This window comes from Budorcas taxicolor, chromosome 15 (assembly GCF_023091745.1).
Source record: "Budorcas taxicolor isolate Tak-1 chromosome 15, Takin1.1, whole genome shotgun sequence".
NCBI lineage: Eukaryota > Metazoa > Chordata > Mammalia > Artiodactyla > Bovidae > Budorcas > Budorcas taxicolor.
In genome coordinates, this window is record NC_068924.1 from 56,162,989 (window position 1) to 56,190,973 (window position 27,985).

At 38.0% G+C, this 27,985-nt stretch overlaps 1 protein-coding gene across 1 annotated transcript in view; it reads right to left on the reverse strand.

The window, feature by feature from the left end:
• LGR4 (leucine rich repeat containing G protein-coupled receptor 4) overlaps positions 1 to 27,985 on the reverse strand; it is a 102,239-nt gene continuing 74,254 nt past the window's right edge. Inside the window, exons 3-18 of the mRNA XM_052652851.1 lie at positions 26,162 to 26,233; positions 24,560 to 24,631; positions 16,708 to 16,923; positions 15,799 to 15,870; positions 13,920 to 13,988; positions 12,942 to 13,013; positions 12,689 to 12,760; positions 12,300 to 12,368; positions 9,491 to 9,562; positions 8,280 to 8,345; positions 7,013 to 7,084; positions 5,287 to 5,358; positions 4,909 to 5,034; positions 3,986 to 4,101; positions 3,636 to 3,719; positions 1 to 1,291 (exon numbers count right to left, since the gene is read on the reverse strand). Of these exons, the coding sequence (XP_052508811.1) occupies positions 15 to 1,291; positions 3,636 to 3,719; positions 3,986 to 4,101; positions 4,909 to 5,034; positions 5,287 to 5,358; positions 7,013 to 7,084; positions 8,280 to 8,345; positions 9,491 to 9,562; positions 12,300 to 12,368; positions 12,689 to 12,760; positions 12,942 to 13,013; positions 13,920 to 13,988; positions 15,799 to 15,870; positions 16,708 to 16,923; positions 24,560 to 24,631; positions 26,162 to 26,233 (2,599 nt within the window). The 3' untranslated portion in view covers positions 1 to 14. The remainder of the gene's footprint in view (positions 1,292 to 3,635; positions 3,720 to 3,985; positions 4,102 to 4,908; positions 5,035 to 5,286; positions 5,359 to 7,012; positions 7,085 to 8,279; positions 8,346 to 9,490; positions 9,563 to 12,299; positions 12,369 to 12,688; positions 12,761 to 12,941; positions 13,014 to 13,919; positions 13,989 to 15,798; positions 15,871 to 16,707; positions 16,924 to 24,559; positions 24,632 to 26,161; positions 26,234 to 27,985) is intronic.

The window sequence follows — 27,985 nt, forward strand, 5'->3', positions numbered from 1 at the left end:
ACAAACACATGGATTCAGTCTTTAACTCTTGGGAGATTGTAAGCATAGCGCACCAAAGGAAATCCTCGACTCTGATAGAAACAGGCTCTTCCGCAAGCCTGAACCTGGTCAGAACTGTCTGAGACAAAGGAATCTTCTTCGTCGGCATAATCCGAGTGGGCGGACTGCGTGCCACAGTCGGACCAATAGCCGTCTGGCCTTTGGCAAGAACCCACTGTCAAGGCAGGACAGCTGTGTGATTTTATTAAGTGTTTGCAGGACACTGGCTTTGTCAACAGGAAGGCTTCGCAGCAGTCACACACAGTCAGGTTGCCCTGCAGATGTGAGTACATGCCGCAGTCGTAGTAAAAATCCTGCTCCACACAACCAGCTTGGCTGCTGATGGAAACTGAGGCCGATCCGCTTTTCTTGGTAACATGGCGCTTCAGTAACTTCCAGTCTTCTTTAAACTTTGGGTTGAAGAAGACATAGAGGACTGGATTCAGGCAAGCAGGCAATGGGAAAAATATCAGAGTAACAGACTTCATTATTTCGGGGCTGATCGAGATGGCGGTGATCAATGGCGCGAAAGAGAAAAACGCCACGGGGCAGAAAAAGATGCAGTTGGTGAAGATGAGCCAAGCGACATGCTTAATCATGCTAGAGTGTGAGTTCTCGGAAAGGTCTTCTTTTTCCAAGTTGCAGTAGAGTTTAGTGTAGATAATGGCCATTAATAAAAATGCTAGTGAGTTTAACAGCACTAAAGTTACGGTAAACCCTAATGATGGGGTTTCTCCCGTGGGAAATGGCAAGCACAGAGGGGATGCGGAATACTCCCCTCTATGGAAAAGGGGGAAACAGCCTGCCACTGCGGCCCCCAGAAAAGCCAAAAGGGCAGCAATCCGGAACTGCTTGAGGTGACTGCTTTTCCCATTTTTCATCATATCTTTTGCAGATAAGCTTCTTTCGACGGCTGCTAACATTAATAAAAATATGGTGCTTTCTGAGGAGAAAACAGCAAGAAACCCAGCTATTTTGCAGCCACTGCCTATCTCCCACCAAATGCCAAATTCAGCAAATCGGCCCCAGGACACAGCATCCAGAAAAGTTAAGATTCCAGTATAAGCGCCCATGAATAAGTTAGACACAGAAATCAGGCCTATAAACAATTTGGAGGAAGGCACTGATGTACAAGATGCAAATGTTGTTAAAATGACAAGCAGGTTGAAAAACAATGCCACCAAGAAAATGAACCACACAGTAAGACGGATCATCCAACTTCCCAGCAAGTATTCGCAGGGCTTAAAAGCACCTAAAATGAAAGAGAGAAAAGACAGTTTATAAAAGACTATCTTCCGTAAGATATGGCTTGAGAAACTATTAATAGAATAATTAATCTACTACCAAAGTGAATTGACCCAAACTGAAAAGATTATCATTTCTTAGGCATCTAATCATTGGACTAGGCTATTTAAAAATTTATTTTAATACATCATCTTAATATATATTTATTTATTTTATTAACTACTTGGCAAAGTCATACAGTGATATTTAAAGGAAAATTCTCACTTTTTCTCTTACTAAAGTTAATATACATAGGACAGTGACTAGTATGTGAAAGTTACTTCATATGGGGCTTAGAATCGGATAAACTAGGGTTTGAGTTTAGGGTTTATAACTTGCTACTTTTAAGAAGGCAGCTTAAACCTCTATAAATTTCATTTTCCCACTTGTGGATAATGATACCTATTTCATAGCATTGTGTAGCTTAAATAAAATTACACATACAAGGTATTTCAGCAGGCTACTGGGTACATAGTTGGACTTCAAAAAATGTTAGGTCCTTATCGTCTTTCTTCCCAGTTCCTAATATATTTTATAATAATTATATATGATATATATATGTAACATATATTTTATACACACTTCTTACAGCCTTCAAAAGCAATCTGATGAAGCAGGCTAAGATAAATATAATTAGCCCTATTTTTCATGCAGAGATTTCAAAGTGTTTGGTAGACCTGACAGAGGTCATTGAACAAAATAGTACAGTGAGAGCTAAATTACCTTGATGTTAACAAATCATGTAAAACTATGCCCAATAACACCCTGCATCACTTAAACTAGAACTGCAAAAACTAATTTAGTAGCTGAGTTGCATGTTCTAGCAACTGACTTTGGCATGCTAGTTATGTCCCAAATGACAACTGTTTTATTTAAAGGTTAGTAAAGAAAAACAAAATGTTGTCTGCAGAGCACAAGAAAATGTGTTTGATACATCCTGTAAAGTGTCTTTATCACTGAGATATTCACAGACCTAACAAGCCTGAGCTGCACTATTTATATCAATTTGACTGAAGAAACTTATAAAAAAAATTTTTTTTCCAGTTAATTTTTTTATCCTCCCCGCTCAGGGAAGTATGAAGAGGAAGCTTTTGCCTTTATCTCTGAATCTGAACTCATCCTTCTACAAGGAACAAGGAGTAGCTCACATGACCCGGGAGAATAGGACACCCTTCGGAAAGTGTTTGACTAGTGGGTGGAATTACTTTCCCTCAAGGGCCTGGGAAGTCGGCTCCACTCCTCTGTCTTGGAAACCTGCTGCCTCCTCCAGTTTTAAAAGAAGGTTCCTGCTCTCTTCACTCCTGCTTGCATCACCGCATGGCTGTCTCTGTGTTACTACGTCGGAGTGGAGTTGGGGAAATAGGTTTGCCATTCACTCCTATTGCCACCTGAGGAGATGAGCTCAGACCAACTTTCCTCCTGGCTGACCCCCAAAGTTTAAAATCAGAAAGAAAGAAATGGAATCTCTGCATATTCATGTCTAGACTCCCCTTTAATAAAGACTTTCCCTTCCTTAAGTCCAATACAAAAACCCCAGCAAACAAGAGAGTGAACTACAGCCCTTGACTTCTAACCATCAATACCTCTTATAGATTTTATAAAAGATTCTGGTCAACCCCATCCACCCCCATTCACTCATCTGATTGCTATAAACTTATTCTCTACACCAGGAACTGTGTTAAGTATTAAAGGAACACATACACAGCCTCTGAAGCTCACCAATTCAGTAGTAATCATTAAAGAATCCATAATACTTATGATTCTGAGTTATAAACTAATGTTCAGAACATCCAGTGTGATTAAATAGGAATCTACTTCATAGCACACAACTTAGCCATTTAAATTTTTTTTAACAGTAAAATTATAAACCCATCTTCTCTGATAGATTAGGCAGGATATCACAGTCACGACCTAATACTAAATTGTGGTTTCAGTTTAGTAACTCTCCCAAGTCTAAAGTTCAGTGAAGTAAAATAGAGAAGTAGACAAGGTTGCATTTAAAAAATAAAAGGATAACACTAAAAGTCCTTATTGATCAGTAACTTCTAGAACTATCCCAGGGTTAGAGTTGCATGAAGAAAGTACCTCTCCATCCTTAACGTGTGCAACCCCCATCTGGGGAGCTTGTTAACACGAAGATTCTGAGTCATGGGTCTGGCCTGAGATTCTGCAAGAGATGCCTAAGCTCCTGGTATACAGACCACAGGTGAATCAGGTCTTACGAAATCATCTAGTCCTACCTCTGTTACAGAAATCACATTTATCCCTGGAAGTTTAAAGCAAGAAACTGCAGCCAAATGTACTGTGCTTACCTGCCGAGGGTGTGCAGTGGATAATGATTTGACTGTGTTCCTCATTTTCAGCACTGCTGGTGACACCTGCCACATCACTGAGACCTGCACATATAATACAAACTGTTCAATTCAAGCTGCAGGCAGATTAAAAGATTACAACACTTTTCCAGCAGTGTTTTCTCTTGTACATGATATAAGTTCAGTGTGCACCACACTTAATAACATATTAAAGATGTCAGGAACACAGTACAGAAAAGCCATTTTTTCTCCACAGATTTCATATTGATCCTTCACAAACTGATTACAATAACACAGACTTTGATTAATGCTGTAAAGAGTGTTCTGTTTTTAAAAGTTCATGCACTTGCCTTTATCCTTTGACCCACTGTGGTCTTGCAGGCTGTTATCTTCTGTGTTTGAATGTGCATAAGAGTCACAACCCCAAAATGCACAGCACTGATAAGCATATGGTACAGATAAAGACCTGGAAAAAAAATGGCAAAAAAAAATGGCAATACTGAAATACCAACTTCACAGACATGCTTTTGTTTTGTGAAAGGTAAATACTTTAAACTGGTCCTTATCCTCTCTGGACTTGGTTTCCTCATTTGTTGAAAACAAAAGGCTCTAGTATCAGGGGACACCATGAGTTTCTCCAATTAGATAAGGTATGCTTTGAAAAACTGAATTTGAATCAAGCCATCTTTAAAGCTTAATAGTAATACTGCAATTAAAAAAAAATCTTATCAGACTCCTTTTATAAATGAATTAACCACACCCCATGTATCATATGAAACTGGTAGTTTCATTAAAATTAACATTCCAGTTCATTTGTGACTTTACACCATTAAACGAATTCACATTCTCATATAAGTATAATGAAAATATTTATTCTCTTCTCCCATGATAATATTCCCAAGCCCTCTCTCTACTATGTCTAATGAGGTCCCTGCTCTAACTCTGTCTCTATGAAGTATTTCACATTGTATCAGTTTTCTATAGGCTCACAAGTGGTTTCTGCTATCTTGTTGCAAATGATAAATCCCATTATACATAAAACCATTCTGATGAAGGGCTATATTATCTCTTTGACAGCATCACAGGCTACAGTTCATGTTCTCAACAACAATGGAATAGTGCTCTATTTTTTTCCAAATTTGTGAGGATTGAGGTTGAAAATCTGGGAACCACAGCAAAAAAAAAAAAAAAAGAAAAGAAAAGAAAAAAGAAAAACCAGGATACTCTATAATCTGAAGGCCTACCAAAACTTTCACAAAAAAGAAAAACACACCTGAGATTAACAAAGTCTTTTGCTGCTAAGGCTTCTTTCAGCTTGAAGTTGCCCACAAGTTTCAGTTGATTTAGCCCATTTAGGCCTTCCGTTGGAAATGAAGTTAATTCATTGAAACTTACATCTCTAAAATGTGAATAAGACTTCAAATTAACTCCTAAAACACAAGTCTGTACATGTATTAACATCATAAATACTAGAGCTTTAAGAAGAAGTTTAGGTGAGGAAAAACCATTTCAGAAGCTGTCACTACATGATAGCAGATTAGCATTTATACAAAGGAACACTCAACAGAAAGATGATTTGGGTAGGTAATGCTAAAACACAAGTTTCTGTAGACTATTCACTACTTTCATGAAATCGTTGCATGAAACTTACAAGTTTGTTATTGACCCAAGCTTGGCAAAAGCTCTGTCATCAATTTCATGGATCAGGTTTCTACTAAGATCTCTGCAATCATAAAAATAAATTGTTAACTCCTTTCAAATAAACTCTAAATGCAATTACTTTGACTACACTTTAGGATCTGCTGCAGTCATAATAACCCTGATAAAATAACAAAGATCTTTAATCCTGTTCAACAACATTTTTAATATTTATGTTGAAGGCCTCCCCTTCATAACAATCTATTTCTTGGAATGTGTTCCAGGGAGGAGTAATTTCAGTTGGCATCTGTTTCAAAACATTTGTGAATTTTCTCCTCCTTATCACTCTGGTACCAGTTCAAAAATACAAATGATATGATATAGCTTCTGGTACGATTAACTAGGTGAGGAAAAGCACAGCTCCTGACAAAGCTGAAAATAAAAACAGGCTTAGTGTTGTTTGCATTCTCAAAGGTTAGTGATAAGGCCCTTCGGGAAGACAAAGAATCAATACGCAAACAAGAGCATTCCAGAAGGGCTTCAGATATCATTTTTCCCCCAAGCAGGAAAAAAAAAAATCCATATCAACACCAGAGCCACATATTACATTCAGGAACACACCCTGTGGAATTCTGATATTACAGAATTAAAATCTGCAGTCACACTTACAGGGAGCCTTAATGGAAATTTAAAGATAGGATAAATTCATTCCATGACACATGTCCTGGATAACAGGAAAATTCGACAGACTTGGTTCCAAATCATGACAAAGCAGGGTAGCTTTGCATTGTTGTCACTTATCGGTGCTCTGGAAGTGACTGCCTCTGGGAGTCGGTCCCTTTCCCTATTACTGCCCAGACCCACAGGAAGCCTGCCACAAGGCAAGATCCAGAAACCCAACTACCAATAAAGTATTTTTCTAGTAGGACACGAGTGATTTCTTAATGGGGATCTACCGGAAAACATGATATATTAGTATCTGTAATTTCAATTCATTGTCAATTGTTTCCAATTTTTTTCTATATTAAAAAAAAGTTTCCTATTTAAGTGTACTGTGTCTTCTGCATTGCATGAAGGCAGTGACACGGTTTGTCTTAGTCATCTCTATATTCCCAAGTGCTTAATAGAGTACGAGTCACAAATATGTCCTTCAATACAAATCACTTTTTAAATGAGTGTGTCTGCTGCACATTAGCTGTGTTTGTCATGATAGACACCAGTACAGGGGTCAGCAAACCTCTTCTGTAGAGCACCAGACAGTAAATATTCTTCACCTCTGGGGGTCACATGGTCTCTACTGCAACTATTTGACTACGCCATTGCACGGTGAAAACAGCTTTAGACAATACTTAACCAAAGGGCATGGCTGTGTTCTAATAAAACTTTATTGACAGAAACAGTAAGCAGGTTGGCTGTAACACACAGCCTATAGTATGCCCACCCATCACCTAAAGAGGTGGCAAACTTCACTACTATGACCTGAAAATACACAAGGTGCATTCCTCAAGCTATACACGTTATATTCTTTTGACTCACAAATTTCATAAATTAGCTAAGGTTAAAAAAAAAAAAAAACACTGAAAAGAAATTAAAGTACCACATGGTAAAGTTTGAAAAATAGTATTTATGCATAATAAATCATATTTAAGTATATTTACTAACATGGGAATTGTAATGATATATTAATTTACAGCTTGACAACAATTTTATTTGCCTCTGATAATCATAGAGGAACTTACAGAATTTTTAGGGATGTCAGGCCTTGAAAAGTGTCTTCCTTTATTTTGTGGATCTGATTTCGCTGCAAAGAACTAAAAAAAGAATAAGATAAAAGGTAAAAAAAAAAGAGAAAAACGAGAAAATATTTTCTATTTTGAAAAATAACATTTCTTAATTAACTTTTTCGAAGTTTAAATATTCATTCACAAGTAACAGTAATTCATCTTGTTGAAAGTAAAGAGAACAGTTGTTGCCTCATCTGAAGGATGAAAGGACTAGACTAATTGGTATTACACCCAAAATGAACCTAACAGTTAAGGCACACTATCTAAATTCCTCACCAACCCTACTCAGGAGTGAGTGCAGGAAAACAACACAGGAGAAAGGACCCAGGACACTATCAAGCTTTCAAAAGATATGGAATAGCACTAGTTGCATATGACTAAGTGAAAGAAGACAGTCTAGAAAAGCTACATACTATGATTCCAGCTAAATGACCTTTTGGAAAAGTCAAAATGATGGAGACAAGGAAAAAAACAGTAGTTTCCAAATCTTAGGGTGGTGAAATGACTCTGTATAATACTATAATAATTAACACATGTCATTATACATTTGTCCAAATCCATAGAATGTTCAATACCAATTAACCCTAATTAAACTATGTATTCAGGCTGATAAGGATGTGTCAGTGTAGGTTCATAAATTATAACAGAATCCTATTTTGGTGGGGAATGTTGACTTGGGGTAGGCTATGTACATATGAAGGTGGGGAATATAGGAAATCTCTGAACCTTTTGTTCAATACTTTTATGAATTTAAAGCTGCTCAAAAAAAAAAAAAAAAAAAGTCTATTAGAAAAAGAAAAAGAAAAAAGGACCCAAGACAATATAACCATGTCAAGCACTGCAGAAAGAAGGTCAGAGGAAGGAGGAGATATTATAAAACATGGGAGTATTAGTTCCTCCCTTTCTTGACCTCCCAGTCAACTCCCTCCAGAGCTATATTATATAGCTACATGGTAGACATCCACACCTGGACCAGTTTTTGTTTGGCTGGTTTTTCCTACTGCCCTCCTCCCATACAGTCTCACAGATTGTCTGACAGATAGGTGCCCAGTAAGTGCTAGTCACATGAACATACCTGGTGCCCCTGAACATTTATTCACAGGAACACCTGATTAAGTGAATTTCTAAGACCTTAATATGAAAGTCATTTATTTACAATAAGAAAGGCTCAATGAGTTAACAGTAGACCACAGCAAAAAAAGTAAGTCAAAGACCAACTTACATTTCTTCCAGAGCATGGCAACCATTAAAGCTTGGAAGGTCTTTTATACTGTTGTAAGACAAGTCCCTTAAAATGCAAATGGAAAACGATCAATTAATTTTATGTTATCAGAATACTATATTAAAACAGCTGTACTCAGAAGCATCAAATACTTTAAAAATGAAATTGAATGTATTGTATGTAGTAAAGACAAGTATTGTCTCATGAAGCTAAGATCTGTTATAAAGAGATATGGCTGAGCAAGAAAAGAAACTTTGTTTTCCTTACACTTGTAAGCTTTCCAGAGTACCTTAGAGATAGAACAAACTTAAAATGGGCAAACTTGGAGAACATAATATTGAGTATAGACAATATAAAATATTTTAAAACATTAAGAATATAAAATAAATATGAAAAATATAGTACAGGAAATACACAAAAGTTAATTATGTTCACTTGGTAGAGATATGGATTTTTAAATCTATAATTTTATAATATTGCTATACCATAAATAATGCCCATGTTATTTAATTAAAAAGCTAGAAGAGGAGTGGTGTGTGCACTCATATTTTAAAAAATACTTATATTAAATAAAAAATGGGGACTAGTTAGCTCTGTTAATCCCACTACAGTTTTCTCTCAATGATATCGTTGTGTTTGATACTCCATGACACCATTTAATTACTTGCTTGCTTGATCAGTCACTTATTTTGTTAGTATCTCTTGCCACTGAACACTTATTAACAACTTAGTAACTTAACTGTTTTTGTGACCTTTTTTCATGTTTTATTTACTTTTCATTTTCAGGGCAGCTTCAAGATTTTGGAAAGCTCCAGTGCTTAGTTGGTTTCTGATCCAAGAAAGATTTGGGCTCTTACTTAGGTTATGGTGAAAGAGCAGCATACAGAGAGGTAACTACCCTGGGGCAACTAGAATCAGGATGAGGGGTCAGGATAAAGGAAAAGAAATCAAGAAAGGGCCCAGTATGGTTTCACTTTATTCAAAGTAGAGTCACAAGATGGGAGACATACACATGACTGTAAAACAAAACTCAAATAAACTTTACCTACCCAGGGAGAAACCAGAACACCTGCTCATTTTCATGAAGGGAACGAATAAGGGCTAATTATACCATAGTGTCACCAAATGAACACAGTTTATTAAAAATAAAACTCAACCTATGTGAGATACATCAAAGAAAAGCAGGACAGGGGAAGAGGAATCCAGCTTACAAAGTCCTAAGCCTCTTCTGTTCCTGGCACAAATTACTGGGTATGCTGCTTATCTTCGTACCTGTCAAGGTCCTGTGGAGAAACATTTGTTTGTCTAAGAAATGATTCGAGTTGAGATGGTAAACAAAATGCTGTTCTCACAGAGAAAAGTACACATTCGCGTATTTGCATATGGACTAGAGTCTATGTATCCCACTGCCTAACCACTCCCTAAAGTGGGAAGAGGAACGAACCCTCTAATGCAGAGAAGTTTTGTGATAAGATGTTCATAGTGTCCAGGGGAAAAGCTTGAGTTCTCATGTGGACCAACAGAAAAAAATGAATCCATAGTTACAGCTGACCATGGTCACCTGCAAGTTTGTCACCCCTCACACCCAAAATATTTGAAACCAAGTTATTTTCCTGCCCCTCAAATCTTGATTCTGTCTACTATTTCAATCAACCTGACTCAATATTCTGAAATTTTCCTTTAATCCCTGTATGATCAGGCCCCTCAAAATGGCTGCTCTCTTGGCTCTCTGTACAACCCCAGCCCAACCAGTACCTGCTTCACCTACATGCTACTCACATAACTGGCCTTCCAACATACTTGCCCCAGGCCTGGGACACTGAAGGGTGTACCCCCTCTGCTGGTTTCCCCGGTAACTGTTGAGCCAACCTGATGTCTATTCCTATCAATATAACTGGTGATTTCCCCTTCCCCTCCACCACACTGGGGAGCAAAAACTGCACCTTGTCCTGTCAGCTGGGTGCTGGTGGGGTGTTGCCCCAGGATCTTGCTTCAGACATGTGAGCTCCCCCATTCATTAAACCACTGCTGACTCCGGGCTCTTTCTTCAGTTTTGAAGCTGGGCAAGTGCAGGCCCTAAAGACCTGTGGGGTGCAGCCCAGTAATCCATCCTCCCTTTCTATGTCCCTGTCTGCACTCAACCATCAATTTCTGTTCTTTCTTCTGTAGATCTCAGCATCTGACCCTCTTCATTTTTACTGCTACTATGCAGATCAAGGGTGAAATGATGCACACAGGGATGCAGGAATCTCAGGCCACACGGAGGAATTCCCGGGATGGATGGAAGACACAGAACTGTCATAGTTAAATGCGCTCACTTAGCGAAGTGGAGTATTCCCAAGGCCTCCTCACCATTCTAGCTCTAGTATTCTCTTCTTACCCTCTTCACACCACCTCATCCAACATTTTTAACATCTCCAAACTGCCATGAGAGTTGAATTTAAACTCCTTAGCTCAATGCTTCCTAACTTCTTTTCTTACATCTTGGCATACATGATAATTGTAACCGATGCAGCACACTTGTGGTCCTTGTGGCAGAGACCCTAGCCACGTCAGACCCCACGTGGCTTCTGGAGGGCCGAGGTCATCAAGATCTTACATGCACCTGCAACCTATTCACAGGCGACCCAATGAGAAGCTCTGCCATAACCAAATGTTCAATGTTCAAGGTTTGTCATTTTAAAATTACAAGCCCAACAAGTTTCCAAATTTCTCCATATCATTCCCCATACTATTACAAACAAGTCTAGCTATATTTGATCATCTGTAATGTCATACTTAGGCTTCCTAGATGGCTGAATAGTAGAGAATCTGCCTGCCAATGCAGGAGATGAAGGAGATGCGGGTTCAATCCCTGAGTGGGGAAGATCCCCTGGAAAAGGAAATGGCAACCCACTCCAATATTCTTGCCCAAGAAATTTCATACAGAGGAGCCTGGTGGACTATAGTCCATGGAGTTACAAAAGAGCTGGACATGACTTAGCAACTGAGCACACACACAGGCTATCAGTTCAGTTCAGCCGCTCAGGCACGTCCAACTCTTTGCAACCCTATGGACTGCAGGACGCCAGGCTTTCCTGTCCATCACTAACTCCCAGAGCTTGCTCAAACTCGAGTCAGTGATGCCATCCAACCATCTCATCCTCTGGCATCCCCTCCTCCTCCCACCTTCATTCTTTCCCAGCATCAGGGTCTTTCCCAATGAGTCAGTTCTTCCCATCAGGTAGCCAAAGTATTGGAGTTTCAGCTTTAGCATCAGTCCTTCTAATGAATATTCAGGACTTCTTTAGGATTGACTGGTTTGATCTCCTTGCAGTCCAAGGGACTCTCAAGAGTCTTCTCCAACATCACAGTTCAAAAGCATCAATTCTTCAGCACTCAGCTTTCTTCATAGTCCAACTCTCACATCCATACATGACCACTGGAAAAACCATAGCCTTGACTAGATGGACCTTTGTTGGCAAAGTAATGTCTCTGCTTTTTAATATGCTGTCCAGGTTGGTCATAGCTTTTCTTCCAAGGAGCAAGCATCTTTTAATTTCATCTGCAGTGATTTTGGAGCCCCCCCAAATAAAATCTCTCACCGTTTCCATTGTTTCCCCATATATTTACCAAGTGACGGCATGGATGCCAAGTAATTTTCAGTATTCTCCATTTCACTAAGGCCTGCTTTTCTAAATAAAAGACCCAGCTCGGTGAAATCTAATTTTGAAACACTTCACCTCTTCCATAAAGCCTTTTCTGATCGCTTACATGGACTACTCCAATTCTGAACTCCTAAAGCACTGCTTCTAATCTGGTGCTTACTTAGTGCCTTATATTTTCAGAGACTTTGCTACACTCTACCTGAGCTGACTGATTCCAAACCCAATACCATCCATTTCTATGCATGATATTCACAAAGCAAGGATGTAGGAATCAACATTAACTCATTATCATCACCAAAAAGCACTGGCAACCTACTAGCAGGCCAGTGTGGTGTTATCTTTACACACCCTCACTTCAAAGAGCCACACTTACAAACTCTCCAGACGGACAGTTCCAGTCAGATTGGGGAACCGCTGCACCATGCTTGCACCACGAATGACTCTTTAAGAAATTGTGAGAGAAAAAGTAATTTAAAATAATGAATTTTCATAGATAATATTTTAAACTTATTTTTGAACTAGCTTAAAATTATAATACCACTATACCTAAAAAGACTAGTTTCTAAAAATGTGATCATTTTGACCAGGTGTTCATGAATAAATAAGAACCATTGTAAATTTTCAAAACTGTCTTTTGGACTTCCTCCAAAGGAAAAGAAAATAAAAGATACTGTTTTCTGGAGTTACAATAATAAATTCTAGTTTTCCATTAAAGCAATGGTATAAATATTCAGGTTGTTTTTAAATTTCTGTAATACTTACAAGGAATGCAATTCAGACAAATTGTGAAATGCTGAGTTCCCCACAAAAGATAGAGGATTATCATACAAATGTCTGTAAAAATAGCCAAAAAAACAAAGTTTCCATGTGTTCACAAGCACTCCAACACTAAGTCTATGTTCACAAAGTTAATATATCTAACAGCCTGAATTTTCATTCTTCATCCAGATGTTTGGCCTCGTACAGACACTGCTTTACATGATAACATACTAAAAGAAAATTTCAAACTACTTACATAGTTTTTAAGAGTGGATTACCATCAAACGCTCCATCAGGGATAACAGAAATAGAATTACTATGAAATAACCTACAAAGATCGAAGAAAAATATTTTGAAATGCTTATCCTCTTGTAAAATAAGTAAAACCCAAATATCTACTACTATTCAGTAGTATATAAAATATAACTGATAACAACTACATAAAAATTTCAACGATGTGATGAAACCAAATTTTTAATTCCAGCTTATCTTTTTCAGGACCATACCTAGTTCTCTCTAAACCCACTGCTTAACCTATTAGTTGGCAGGTCCTTTATATACTTTTAGCTTGCTTCATCCTCAAAGGACTTTAGACTGCAAGAATCATAGGTACTCTAACCTCAAAATCCCTCTCATCATTGCCTCCATTGAGTTTTTAAGCAACACATCTCAGAATATTAGCCATCAACTCATGACATACAATCTCAATTATACCATGAGCATTCTTATCTCTGACCTTGACAAATCCAACATCTAAAATGCCCCCTCATCTCTCATTTATCTAAACATTTCCATTCTTTCAAGTCCAGTCAAATTCCTTCTCTTTGGTGATGTCTCTTCCAATGACCCCAAGCCTCAGTGAGGTCTTTTTCTGGAGTGATTTATTGATCCTATTCATTCAGCACTTGTTTCCACCCAGAGACTACTCTTTGTCTGTTTTACATAGTCAGCCTACCCAATGGGACTAAGACCACAGCTCCTACAAAGCAGACACTATACATTATAGCTTGTTTCACTAGAATCCATACTTACACAGTAATCTATGCTCAAAACTGTCCAGGTTAGCTGACATAATCCAGTCTGTATCATCGTGCGTGTGTGTGTGTGTGTGTGTGTGTGTGTGTGTATTATGGAACATGCAATGGCACAATGATGTTCTAAAATCTCACTGGTGTAACATTAAATTGTGAGTTCTAGGGATATTAAGGCATAGAGAGAAGAAAGCAATACTTACAGCTCTTTTAGGCTGGGGAGAGCTTTAATAGCCTGAGGAAATTCCCCCAAATTATTATAGTTCAAGTCCCTAGAAAAAATTAGGAAAATATGTAAGAACACTCAAGAGGGGTCACAATTTATAAGGCAATCTGGTATAAATATAAAAATATATATATGTAATCACATCCTCTGGATGATAATCTTTCTTTGCCAACAACTGTCATTCCATTTAATTAAATTAACACTTTTTCTTAAAATATTGAATACAAAAAAGAATCAATTCTCCATTTTTAAACATTTTTTACAACTTTATTTCACTTAATTTACCATAAAAATATTAGGATTTTAGTGTCTTTTTTATTTTTTAAACTTATTTTTAATTGAAGGATAATGATACTTTAAGTCAACAACTTTAAAAGTTCAAAGAATTCTCAGAATCACATATTACTGGTGCATTAAATAAACAAATCACCTGAATGGCAGTTTTCCATAAAATAGAATGTATTGACTATCCATTTATAGATGACAATAGCCTGAAACTGAGGTTTCTATTTGAGGTTTAGAGTGAAATTCTGGTATCAGGGTAGCTGACCTCAGCCCTACTATCAGCAGGATAAGGATAAGGACTAAGATGGGTTCATACAACTATAGTCCTCAAGTAAGTTAAAAATTGTTGAAAAGTTGCATTAATTAGGAGAGAGAAAAGCCATAGTGATCTGTACTTTTAAAAAATCTTAATTCTGAGTGTATTTAAACTTTCATTTCGTTTAACCTAGAGAGAATGTTCACATATGATCAGCGACTGATTTCAGAATGAGAGTAAACAAACACCCAGCTCCTTGGAGACCTATTTTATTCTCCTTTACTACACAGAAAAGAGTGGTAAGTTAAAAAAATCAACTGGAAAGAAAACATTTAATTTTAATAGAATTTGGAATAATATACACAGTTTAGGATTAAAAGGCTGGCCCAGTCTTCTTTTTCACCGGCATTTACATACTTAGGAAAGAAGAACTGGGTTGGTCAGTTCTTCAAGAGCTTCCACTTTCAAGTATCCATTGATGTTTTTATCCTTTAGCGGTTTAAACAGGAAAGTGAATAAATAAAGTACTGAAAGATTTTAAGTCTTCTCATTGACTGGACAGTTAACCAAAAAGTCAATTAAACAAAATACTGATATTACAAACCCTAAACATTTCAATCAGGTGTTATTTACTTACCCATCTAACTGGAACATTCTCTGAATCATTCACTATACCACAATGGGAAATACTAAAAATCTCCTAACAAAGGCCACTAATATAATCAAAACAACAAATATAAAGGTCCTAGTCTTGTTTACACACAGCTGCATCATGTCTTTTGCAGTTGAAACAGCCAGAATTCCCAAACGCTCTGACAACAGAAACAACAACAAAAGTATCCTAAGCAAAATGGAAACCGTCATTGCATTTACCAGATAAAAGTCAACACAGTATTCAAGCCCACTGTTAACAATTAGCAAGACAGCTGAGATCATGGAGAAAACAAAGAAACAAACCAGCTTTTCCAGCATCAATTTTATAAGGTTCCAAGTTCTGAAACTGTCTATCATATATTATAATAGAACCAAAATTTCTGAAACGGTATATAGCTTGGCAGACTCAGCTATTTTTACCATGTCCTTTTGAAAGAAATATCAAGCTCATTCTTGTGCAAGTTTTTAACCAGAAACCTAGATTAGCTTCCATGACTGTGTTAGCTGAAGGCAAGACTTTAGTCGTACATTAAAACAAATTAATTATTATAGCAAATTAATAATGAGCTGAACTCAAGACCATTACTTTTTTCTGCAGTGAAATGCCCAATTGCACCATCAACATCCCAACTGTGATTATCCAAAATAGAAGTAAACTTACAAGGTCTCCAGGTTATCAAGTCCATCAAAACAGTGTTGACCCAGGCTTTTAATTTTATTGTTATGAAGATGCCTATGGAAAAAAGCATCAAAATGATTTTCGTGTGACCTAGTAGCAACTATTAATCATGTTTAGATGTCTAAATTGATAGTGCTTCAAGGAATGGTGCAGCTAAACACTGCAACACTTGACTAATAGAAAACAAATAACATTGAGTAGGTATCTCTTGATAAACACGGTACAAACTCAGATTCACTGAACACAGGAGGCCAATGGAAAAGAAACATCGCTCTAGTGGAGAAGGGTTACACACATGGGAGATTCTTGAGAAGTTACCCATATCCAAACTAAATTTTGATGCACTTTTAATTATATGAAGCAAAACTTTGATGAATTCTCCCATGAGGACGTGGGGGAAATGTCAGCTTCATAAGGGAGAACTGGTAACAGATTTTACAAAAAATGCCACTTTCGAAGATTAAAAACAACAGAGAATCACATATTCCTTGAATAGACAAGTTGGTAAAGAAACATGAAATATCACTGAAACTTGTTTTCCATGCACATCTCCAAAAGAACTCTGCTTCTTTTATCACTGAATGCACTGCTGGGACACAAAAAGCCACACAAGGGTTCGCTGCATGACCCACTTTCTTCTCCTGACTACAAACGGCCATTTAACTTCGAGAGATTCAACTGTTATCATCAGCCATTCATTTTTAAATTATCCTGATCTGTATTTTTAAAAGTCAGCACACGTAATTTTGTAAAAAATAGGCAGCTCCTCCAAACACCAGCTCTCCAAGAACACAATTCAGTGAGGCTCTTTCAAAACAATTTTCCACCAGAACTTTGCTTCTGCCCCCAAATTAACACAAATATATGGTGTTAAAAGGAATGGATACTTACAGAACCACCAGGCTGGACAGGTTGGTAAAGGCAAAGTCAGGGATGCTGGAGATCTTGTTGAGTGCCAAGGTCAGCGCCTGCAGGGTGGGCAGATTGCTGAGCGGATGCACTGGCACCTCCGTCAAGCTGTTGTCATCCAGCCACAGATGCCGTAACTGAGTGAGTCCCTCAAAGCTGTCCTCAGGCACCGAGGTGATATGGTTGGCATCTAAACGCCTGACAGAAACAACAATCGCCTTCAGCAATGATTCTAGTGGAATGAGTCAAGCCAAGTCACACAGCTACTCAGAGTTCCAAAAAAATAAGTTATAAAAATGACCATAGCCACAACGTCTTTGATTTCTTTCATTTTACTAGAAGTTCTTCCCAAATCTAATGTTTCTAAGACCAGCATGTGAAAGTCAGTTGTTTCCCCTCCTTCCTAACAAAGAGATATGTAAAAATCTGAATTTTTGGCTAAGCATAATTGTATGGAAGAATGACATGTTTATATATATATATATATGAGGTGCTGTCTTCTGGGCTGCAGTCCTCATTTTGCCCCAAATAAAACTTAAATTGTAATTCTCAAAAAAGAAAAAGAAAGGAACCATAAATCTCAAGCTTGAATTTTATGTCACAGAATACACTTATCAAAAATACAGAAAAACAACAAGAAGAAACTAAGCTGAGCAAATAAACTACTTTACTTACAAATATAATATTTGATATTAAATTTAATTGCTATTCTGAGTTGGTACCAAAGGGGAAAAAGTAAGAACATAATTTAAAAAAATTTTTTCTACATCAACAAACCATTTCATTAGATTCTCAACAATCCTTATTACCACCAGGCAAGTTAAAAATATGTGTCACATACCACCAAAGCAACCCTCTCCTCTTCTCTTAGGTATAAGTACATTTGAAAAATTAGTTTGTCAAAATTAACAGGTATTAAGAAAAGGACCTACTATCCATAGAAAAAATTAAACAGTTCCTCTGATTAACGTCTTTGTGGCTTTTGAGTTACTTCGATTTTTCCCAAAGTTTTGGAACTAAGGACACTTTACTAATAGAATTACTCATTTTTAAAAGTTAAATCCCCATCTGAAAATCTGAGAAAACTAGTCCTAAATGTTAGTGTTGACACAATCAGGCATAATTGTTGGAATAATTGCTTTTAAACACAAAGATAAGCTAGTAATTAATATGTTGAGGAACTGCATGCCCTGGGCAAATCTCAATTTTCTTCACAAATCCCTTGTTGATATATCTTCACTACTTAAATCCATGTCTTAGAGACTTAGCCTTCTTGGTGAAAATTAGTGAACACACACACACACACACACACACACACATACACAGACACGAAATGGGTGCAAGGTCAAAATGGCAGCCTGTGTCTGAAGAAATCAGCTTTGGCAGCTTTCAAGTTCAGGAAGTTCTGACTTTAGAGTGGTTCTCATGCCTCCAGTTTCTCTAAGCTGCTCTAGCTTCGGATCCTGCCATAATTGTCCCTTCCTCTCCATGCAAGTGCTGAGCCCCTGCTCCCAACTAAGTGCCCCAGATCCAAATGCAGTCTCCTTCCCAAAGGCAGACTAGTCGAGGTCAAAGACCCTTGGTCCTGGTGAGGATCTGATGGAAGCCTCCTTTTTGATAGTCAGGATAACTGGAAGAGCACTAAAAAGGGGAGAGCTCCAGAAACTAAGCAGCTGCCTTAAGAATCCACTTAGAAACAAAGAGTTTTAGGCTTGTTTATTCCTTGGAGTTTCTAGAACCTACCCTTGAGAAAAGACAGGCATCCTTTATGTAACAGACTGGTAATGTACTGGCTACAGAGTTGCTTAGCAGATTCGCTTTACTGAGTAGAAAGCAGTGTGTTCAAACACACACATTAACACACACACACACACACACACACACTTCATAGACTCAAGGTACTTCTATTTAGGGAGAGAGATATATATTTTGGGTGGAGGGGAGTTAAGGACATTTATTTCACATTCAGACATCTGTATATTTTCTATAAATAAGGTGGAACTGAAATACAACCATACAATTAACCATATAATGTCACTAAATCATGCAATTAAATTCTCCTTGTAGCTAATTTGTCTGCAATTCATTCAACACATGTAAACTGAGCATCTTGTTAGGCACAAAAAACTAAAAATGGTGCACACCACATGCATGAGGAAGAGGGACCCACACTATAATTAACACACTGAAAAATGATTGCAAAGTGCTTACAAAGTGTTATGAAGTAAATAAACAGGGTACTGAGATAAGGATTAGCAGGGGCTGCAGGGGAGGGTAGTTTCTGAAAGCGTGTTGAATAGGAAAAGCATCTAAACAGATCCAGAGCAACGGGCCAAGGAAGGTGGGCAAGGAGTGTTCAAGGCAATGCAAACAGTGAGGGCAGAGACTTGGTAGCAGAAACCAGCTGGTGTGGTCCTAGCAACTCCCAGAAGGTTCTAGTGACTAGAACACAGCAGGAAGAGAGTGGAGGGACCAGGGAGACCCAGATGGGATGCAAATGGGGACCAGATGATGCAGACCCCTGGAGGCCAGGTGAGGAGTTTGGATTATATTTTAAGCACAGATTGAGATCCCTCCCCAGTTTCTCAGCATCATAATAGTTTAAAAGTGTAAACTGTTTATTTTGTAATAATGAGATAATATTCATTAACATTCACGAAAATAATGAGCAATGCTCCCCACACTCACAACACTCCATTGGCATTAAGTCCTCTCTGTGTTAAGAAAATTAACCCTGATTTCATAAGAGTTCTCATCACAAAGAAAAAACGTTTTTTCTATTTCAAGTATCTATATGAGATGATGGATTTTCACTAAACTTACTGTGGCATTATTGGGTTGACCAAAAAGTTGACTCAGAGTTTTCCATAAGATGTATGTTAAGTCAAATCAATAGGCTGTACACCTTAAAGTTATACAGCAATACAAAATTGGCATATGTCAATTATACCTCAATAAAACTGGAAGGAAAAAAGATGTGGCAAAACACTATAAGAAAAGTTGTCCAGGCCTTTTAAACAAAAGTCCAGTGTTATACACACCACTTGGGCTCCTGCCGAATTCTGTGCCCCACCTCACCAAAGAAAAGGGGTGGTCTTCACTGAGCAAGAGAACTAGGTGAGTTTTGAGCTAAGAACAGCAATGAAACTATCTTCTATGCAAAATAACTATAAACAATAAATGCACAGACACAATTTCCTCTGTTAAAAATTTCCCCAAATTATAAAGTCAGCCATAAGAAGTCAAAAGGAAGAACTTTGGGAAAATGGAAATCTTACATAAAAAGTTAATGAGAAAAAGGATGTGGGGTGACTCAAGTGGTTAATCCTTATGCCTCAATTCATATGGGTGTTGGTGGCACACCCATAAATATAATGAGTTTGCACTTACACCAAGATCAACGTTTCTCAGAGAAATGGTCTTAGAAAAGTGTGCATTTGTACAAATGATCTACGCTATTAAAATTCATCATAATTAATAGACCAAAAAAAGAAACAAAAACTAATTCTTTCAACAATGGCAGTAAAGAGCATTAGATATCTCACAAAGTGAAGAGATTATGTGGCTTAAGTTATTTTACCATTTCAACTCCATTTGGCAAGAGATAACTATTACTCTATTTAAGTGCACTTCAATTATTAAACAGTTAAAAATGTATTGACTGAATTCCCTTACTATTTTTGTCTTTAAAATGTGCTTCTATTCCCTATTCTCAAAAGCCTGTTTTATATTTTACTGAGACTCACATAGTTTTTTTTCTCTTGCCTTAAATGAAATGACAGTAACAATTCTATGTGTATTTTCTGATGAATGTCTATGCTACCATAAACACTTGTTCAGTATAATCAAAAGCTCCCCCCTTTTCTCTCTACTCCTCATTTACCCATAATATAAACATTAAAGTATTATATTCTGTTACCAGTTTAAAATATTTAAGAAATTTTGTTATGGTAGAAAACCTAGGAAATTTAGTCATTGAAATCCTCTAATAGTCAATATACGTGAGAAATTTTTTAAAATTCTAGTGGAACAAATTCTGACTTGTCATTTTAATATCTGACTCAGGCAATGCTTTAGACATTTTCATGGCTTCATGGAGGGTTGTTAGGTGAGCTTTTCATTAATATCTACAGTTCGCTTTTGGCTTTTACGGCCATCATCACCCACTTGAATCAAACCACTTCTGGTCAATTTCAAGCCCTAATGAACTTTGCTCCTTCTAAGCACTATTTCAAAACCATAAGGAAATCTTTCATGTAATTCAGGTCTGAAGATCAGATTTTCAAACTGACTCAAGTACTGATAAGACTGTTTTACACCAGGACAGAATTTCAATTGTATCTAACTTGACCACTACACCCACTATGCTAACAAACTCATGAACGTTTCCTTCTTAAATAAGACAGCCCTGACATATAGCTCCTTGTATTTCTGATATGCATTAAAAAAAAAAAAAAAAGCCCCAGTGCCTTTATTAAAAAAATATAGTTTAACTCCTCTCCGTACCCCAACCTCCCATCCCAATTTTGGACCTAATTTAAACTATGCAACACACTTAGTGGTGATGAGCACAGTATCCTTGATTTAAAACACTACTTTAGAGGGAAAAACCTACAATTTCTGTGAAAAATACTTTAAACCATCTAAATTGCCATAAATGCCATGTGTATTTTAATGCACTGAAGGACGACAAATCCGAAAAAAAAAAATCTACTTGTGTATTTTCTTGGTAATTTTTCTAAGGTTCAAAGATTTTAGCCTTTTCTTTTTCAACCTTCCAGCTAGACAAAAGGATTGAATATTTTGATCATTAAGTCTTGGGAAATAAGAACAATTCTGTACGAAGGTTCTGAAGGAAAACAAATTCTGAAGAAGCAAAAGAAAATGAGAACTATTTAAAATGTCTAATGAATTCAGATCCAAGGGAGGTGAGATGGCTCTCTCTGTGTACTTCTGTCTGAGGTTAGAAATGGTGTGGAGGCAGTGAAACCACGTTCTTTAAAGGAACTCACTCCAATCTGTTCACCAAAAGAATCTATTCAGAATCCTATTCAATTAGTTATGACAAATTCTTATATTCCATAACTTGGCATTTGGGTGAAATGAGCTACTTAACAAATTTCTACCTTAAATAAATTTATATTAAAACCAGAACTGAAATGGTCAGTACCCCAGATACCTTTTTATGATATTAGATATATTTTAAAGTTTGGCCTTTATAGCATATTCTATGCTTTATTAGTATATTTTTTCATTTTCACATTCACTGCCCATTAACTATCAAAATATCTAAAGTCAAAGGTAATCTATAATTTACAATTTCCAGTGATATGCTTTTGGTTCAGTTAAAAATTACTTTATATTAGCCAGTGGAGGGGACGAGCCAGTCAATCATTTTTACCTAAGTCTTCCCTAGTTCACTTGCATTTCTACAATGCTTAAATTCACAGTTCTTTCAAAGGGCAATTTAAAAACCGATGGGATAGATTAGTATACAGATATGTGATGTGGTGACAACCTAATTATATAGCCCAGAACACCTAAGTATGGTCTCTACTTCAGTTTTTCCTTTAGTGATTCTCAGAACTTCTGTAAACACAAGGATGATAGGAGTAAATTTTTTAAAATACAGCTTCTGGGACTCTACCTTTAGAGACACAATATCGTGACTCCTGGGATAGGGCCTAAGAATCTGTATTCTAGTTATATCCCCCCTAGTGATTTTGCTGTGGGTGGTCCAAGGGCCACACTTCAAGAAACTAGGCCTTAGTCCCACTGTATTTAGTATTAGGACATGAACAGAAGCCATGTAAATTTGTGTTCATTACTGTAGTAGCATAAGAAACAATGAAATTGCCTGTTATAAAGAATACTTTTTCATTACTTTCAGACAATTCCTTCACCTAGGTAGGCAAGTTGGATAATCTAGCAATCAAAAGAACAGATGAAATAGTCATCACCATTATTACTATTAATAGATTCTACAAATGTTTATTGAGCAACTTACTACAGGGCATATATTGTTGAAGTGCTTTTCACGAATGAAAGTACATGGTAGGTAATAAGCAAACGACTCACAGAGAATTTTAAATAACCTGCCCAACATCACACAGCTAACAAGTGGCAAGAATGGGGATTCAAAACCAGACAGGCCTGTTCCAGAATTCTAATTAATCTGAACTTATCTGAATTCCTTTTGAGAGCAATATAAATATTCTGACAGATAAATACGTGAAAGCCTTCTCTTAATCTTGGGAAAAGATTACAATAACCACATGCTTCAGTTCAATGCTTCTCAATCTCTTCTAAAAATCTAGTCCCTGAAGACAGAGAAACTAGATCTTTTAAGTCAGGGATGGGGAGACTGGACGCTAGTCCACGACATGCATTCTAGTTATGAATAAATATTTGTCTATTTAACATAAAGATGGTTGTTTCTTCAGACTCTTCTGTGGGTTTGCACAGCTCCAGCGATACTACTGCTGCTTACCTGATCCCCCGACTCTAGGGAGAAGTGGGGTGTGCATACCCAAATGACAGAGGCAATGACACCCGTTCTCCAGGTTCACACACACACACACACATTTATATGCGGAAGAATGCAAGCTAGAACAGAGTTAAGTGCTACATGAAAAAGCTTTTGAAAATAGTGGCTGCTGCTGCTGCTGCTGCTGCTGCTGCTGCTAAGTCGCTTCAGTCGTGTCCGACTGTGCGCGACCCCATAGACGGCAGCCCACCAGGCTCCCCTGTCCCTGGGATTCTTCAGGCAAGAACACTGGGCTGGGTTGCCATTTCCTTCTCCAGTACATGAAAGTGAAAAGTGAAAGTGAAGTCGCTCAGTCGTGTCGGACTTTTCGCGACCCCTAGACTGCAGCCCACCAGGCTCCTCTGTCCATGGGATTTACATGGTTAAAACCAAGAGCTGAAATCTTTAATTCAAGTATGACTGATTTACAATGTTTTGCTACTTTCTGGTATACAAAAAGGTGATTCAGTTATATATACGTATATTTCATATTCATATACATTTCATATATTCTTCCACTGGGCTTCACAGGTGGTGCTAGTGGTAAAGAACCCATCAGCCAGTGCAGGAAGTGTAAGAGATACGGGTTAGTTCAGTTCAGTGCTTCTCAATCTTTTCTAAAATCTAGTCCCTGGGTCAGGAAGATCCCCTGGAGGAGGAAATGGCAACCCACTCCAGGATTTTCTTGCCTGGAAAATTCCATGGGTAGAGGAGCCTGGTGGACTATGGTCCATAGGGTTGCAAAGAGCTGGACACTACTGAAGCAACTTCAGTTTGCACAGTTTATTATAGCACATTGAATATAATTCCCTATGCTATACAGCAGGACCTTGTTGGTGAAGAGCTGAAATCTTGAATATTCCACATCAAGCCAACTTTGCCTCAGAAAAAAAAAACAAGAAGACAGCACAGGCAATTAAACTGCCATCCCTTACACATGTTCAATATCCACAGATAAAGATCTATAATCATTGTGCTCTGATGCTCATTAGCACCCGGAAGAGAAACCTCTGTGGCTGTTTCTTGAGTGTCATGGCACAAGACTCTAGGACTTCAGTGCACACACAACTCTGACTCCAAAGAGAGTATAATCCCCTGCCACATGCAACCTTGTAGCTTTCTCCCAGCCTTGGAGATGATAGGATATTTCAAAGGACATTTCAGTAACAGCAACCAGTCATTCCCATTTTTATCCCAAATAAGAGGGTTCATCTCTCCTTTCTCTAGGATTCCAGTTCTGTACATATTTAGCAGCCTGAGTGGTCTCCTAATGATGCAAGGATGCAGAAAACCAGACAGTTTACTTACAAAGACTGCAAAGAGCTCAGTCCTCGAATGGCTTCACTGGGTACTGTTTTCAACTGGTTGTTCTGGAGGGTTCTGGAAGGAAAACTTGGGTTAGTGAATAAGAAACAATTGTGACCATTTTTTCTCAGAAGAATTTAAAACCATTTCTTAAAAAAAAAAAACTTTCCAATAGCAAGAAAGGGGGAGGAGTCAAGGTAGAATGCATCCAAGATAAGAAAATTACCAAAGAGTAAGAGGCATTTGTCATTAAAGCCAGAAATACGGTAGGCTGATTTCCCAAGCCATCTCCTAACACAGACCTGCTGGATCATCTGGGATTGTTTTGTCACTCTTTCTCAGAAATTAAGACACCCTAATTAATATTCATCGCTGAGGTACCATGAGTGTTAACTGGGACATATAACAGATTAAAACTGGGAGGTAAGGACTTTCCTGGCGGCTCAGTGGTAAAGAATCCAGCTGCAATGCAGGAGAAGTGGGTTTGGGTCAGGGAGATCCCCTGGAGAAGGAAATGGCAACCCACTCTAGTATTCTTGCTTGGGAAATCATGGACAGAGGAGCCTGGTGGGCTACAGTTCACAGGGCTGCAAAAGAGCTGGACAGGACTGAGTGACTAAACAACAACAGGGCAAGCAAATCCACTGGAATCCCTAATGCCTGGAGTAAAGCATTATTCTAGAAAAAAGCATCTGGAATAAAGCAAAGTCCAGAAACACCCAACACTAGGTAACGACAATCCTGCCAAGAGGACAGCAGATTCTGAACTCTTATGAACAGTGGCCATGTCCTCAGTGAATACAGGGCTGAGGTAGAAATAAAGCTTTGATTATCTAATTATCGCCAACCTGGAGAATGGAGGTATAGATCAGTAGTGAAAATGAAGTCTTTACTATTTTTGCCTAATGCCCTTCCTGGTCACATTTATCAAATGACTACCTGATTAGAATCACCACCACAGAATGGAATGGAAAAAGGCCCACCTAACTCACTGAACCAGAGAGGCTGAGTGACTTACAGATGCTTACCCAGAGGGGTAGCGGCAAAGTAGGGCTGGTGGTCGGTTCACCTGCTCTCCAATCTGCCAACCTCCAAGCTCCAGCTCCCTGCCAGGAATTTATTTCCTGATCCCTCAGAGGCTATGTAAATCATAGGCACCTCAATTCTCTTCAGCTTTAAAATGATTTTTACCATTTGGAGCTCTTGTAAGCCTTTTTGCCTTTAGGGTCAGCAAATTCAAAATTCTTATAGCTATTAACATAATAAGAATAGAAACAATGGGGGTGGGTGGAGAGAAGCTGAAACAAAGCTTGCCAGTGAAGCTTAAGTATGATTTTGATTCAGTGCTTTCGCTACACATAAAGCCTAACATTCAACTGTAATGCACTGGAGGTCAGAATACCTATTATTTAGACGTTAACTTTTGTTATCTAGACCCAAGTTTGCCTAAATCACCCTCTAGCCTCCCACACTACCCATTGGCTTCTCCTTAAATCTTTTAATCCTGAACGTAAAGAAAATGTGCTTAACCTAGCTCCAAGCATGTTGACTACGCAGAAAGAAAATACACAGCCAGCTGTGAAACTCTAAAATTGCATTACTTACAGAACTTTGAGTTCTTTCAACCCCGACAAGGCCTTTGGGTGGATAAAAGAAAGGTCGTTGCCAGCCAATCGTCTAGGAAAAAAAAAAGTAGCAAGAGAAAAACAGTAACTCAGATTCTTAAAATTCAGAACTCACAATAACCTAGTCTGCTACTGAAGCTCTACATTAAACATCTTTCAAACCTAACTGACATTAAACATGGACTTAAACCTTCGCTAAAGCAATCCCAAGGTTCTTCCAATGAGATAAATGCCTCTAGAATTTTTTTTTTAACTCCAATACAATAATTTAAACAGGCACATTTTTATTCTGGTGAGGTCAAGCAAGCCAAAACACATTAGACCAAATTAAGTTTGCTATTCATGGTCACTCTCTGCAGCTTGCAGTGCTTTCCAAGTGCCTCACAAACACAGAGCCCTGGTATACAGCAGACAGGAGCTTTATACCGATCAGAGCAAGGAGGAATGAATGCCTTCGGGAGGCATCCTGTTACTTCTCCATAACCAAGGGCAGTATATTCCATGCAAAAGAGAAGCAAAAAGTGAAAGTCACTCTAAGTGTAACTTCCCAAACAAAAGCATATCTAAAAAAACAAATAAATTTTTTCCTAAGGAAATTTCAAAGTGACAAATTTAACTGTGAGTTAAGAGTGAAGTAACAAAAGGCTAAGAATTCCTTGGGTCCTTTGGTAAGAAAGGCGCACACAATTCAGAATGAGCCCCACAATTCAGAATGAGCCCCACTTTTTCCACCATGTTCCCAGACACTCAGACATGGGAGGAAAAGTTGGATAGAAAACTTCAGGGAAAAGCAAAAAGCAGGACAGCAACTCATATGAGTAACTTATAAACAGGTGAACTGGAGGCAGATTTCAGTACAGTTGACCCTTGAAAAACAGCAGGTTTGAACTGCATGGGTCCCCATCCATGCATTTCTTTTCCAATAGTACATACTACTGTACCACACAGCCCATGGTTGGTAGAATCCTTGGATATCGAGGAACCTTGGATAAAGGATGGGAGTGACTATAAATTATCAGTGGATTTACTCATGCTGTTCAAGGGTCAGCTGTATTGACTTAAAAATGATAGTTATGTACCCAGTTGATTAAACATAGGACTTTTCCAATTTCCTGGTTCCCTCAGGGGGACTTTCCCAAGCAATGAGATTTTACATGTATGATTTTTTTTTTTTAATGCTCTCTCCCCTTCACATCTTGGGATCACAGTCATCAAGTCGTATTATTTTCTCCTTGATGGGGTCTATTTCTATTATCTTTTCTCTTCTTTCTGTAAACACAGTCCCCCCCCCCCCCCCCCCCCCATCCCCAACCCCTGAGCCTTGGTCAGCAATTCATTCACTGATTAACAAATGAGTGCCTACTCAGCCCCAGGGAGAAGACATCCTCTTCTTAGACTTCAGGTTCCCCTCTTTTTAATCTGCTCTTAGACACCCTGATTCTAGGACATAAAGATGGCTCCTTTACCCTTCGTAAACTTGAAGTCACAGAGATGTGAAACTATTTTTTAGATGCAATATTCTTTCTTGGAAGTTTTCATCCCAGTTAAAATACAAATAGCCCTGGAAAGGATAACACTTGATCATTTCTTAGTGTTAACACAGTAATTGGATGGAAGATGTGTGGGTGCTGGGGGCAGTGGGAAAGTGAGAGAGGACTCAGAAACCCAAAGAGTGAGTGTGTAGAATTATTTCTTCAATTGCAAGGACAATCATGCCAGGTTCCCAGGCAGTGCTACAGTTTTAACACAAGGTTCATGCTCCTCAACTAAATCCTCCCTAGGAAGCTGTCTCATCCTGCACAGT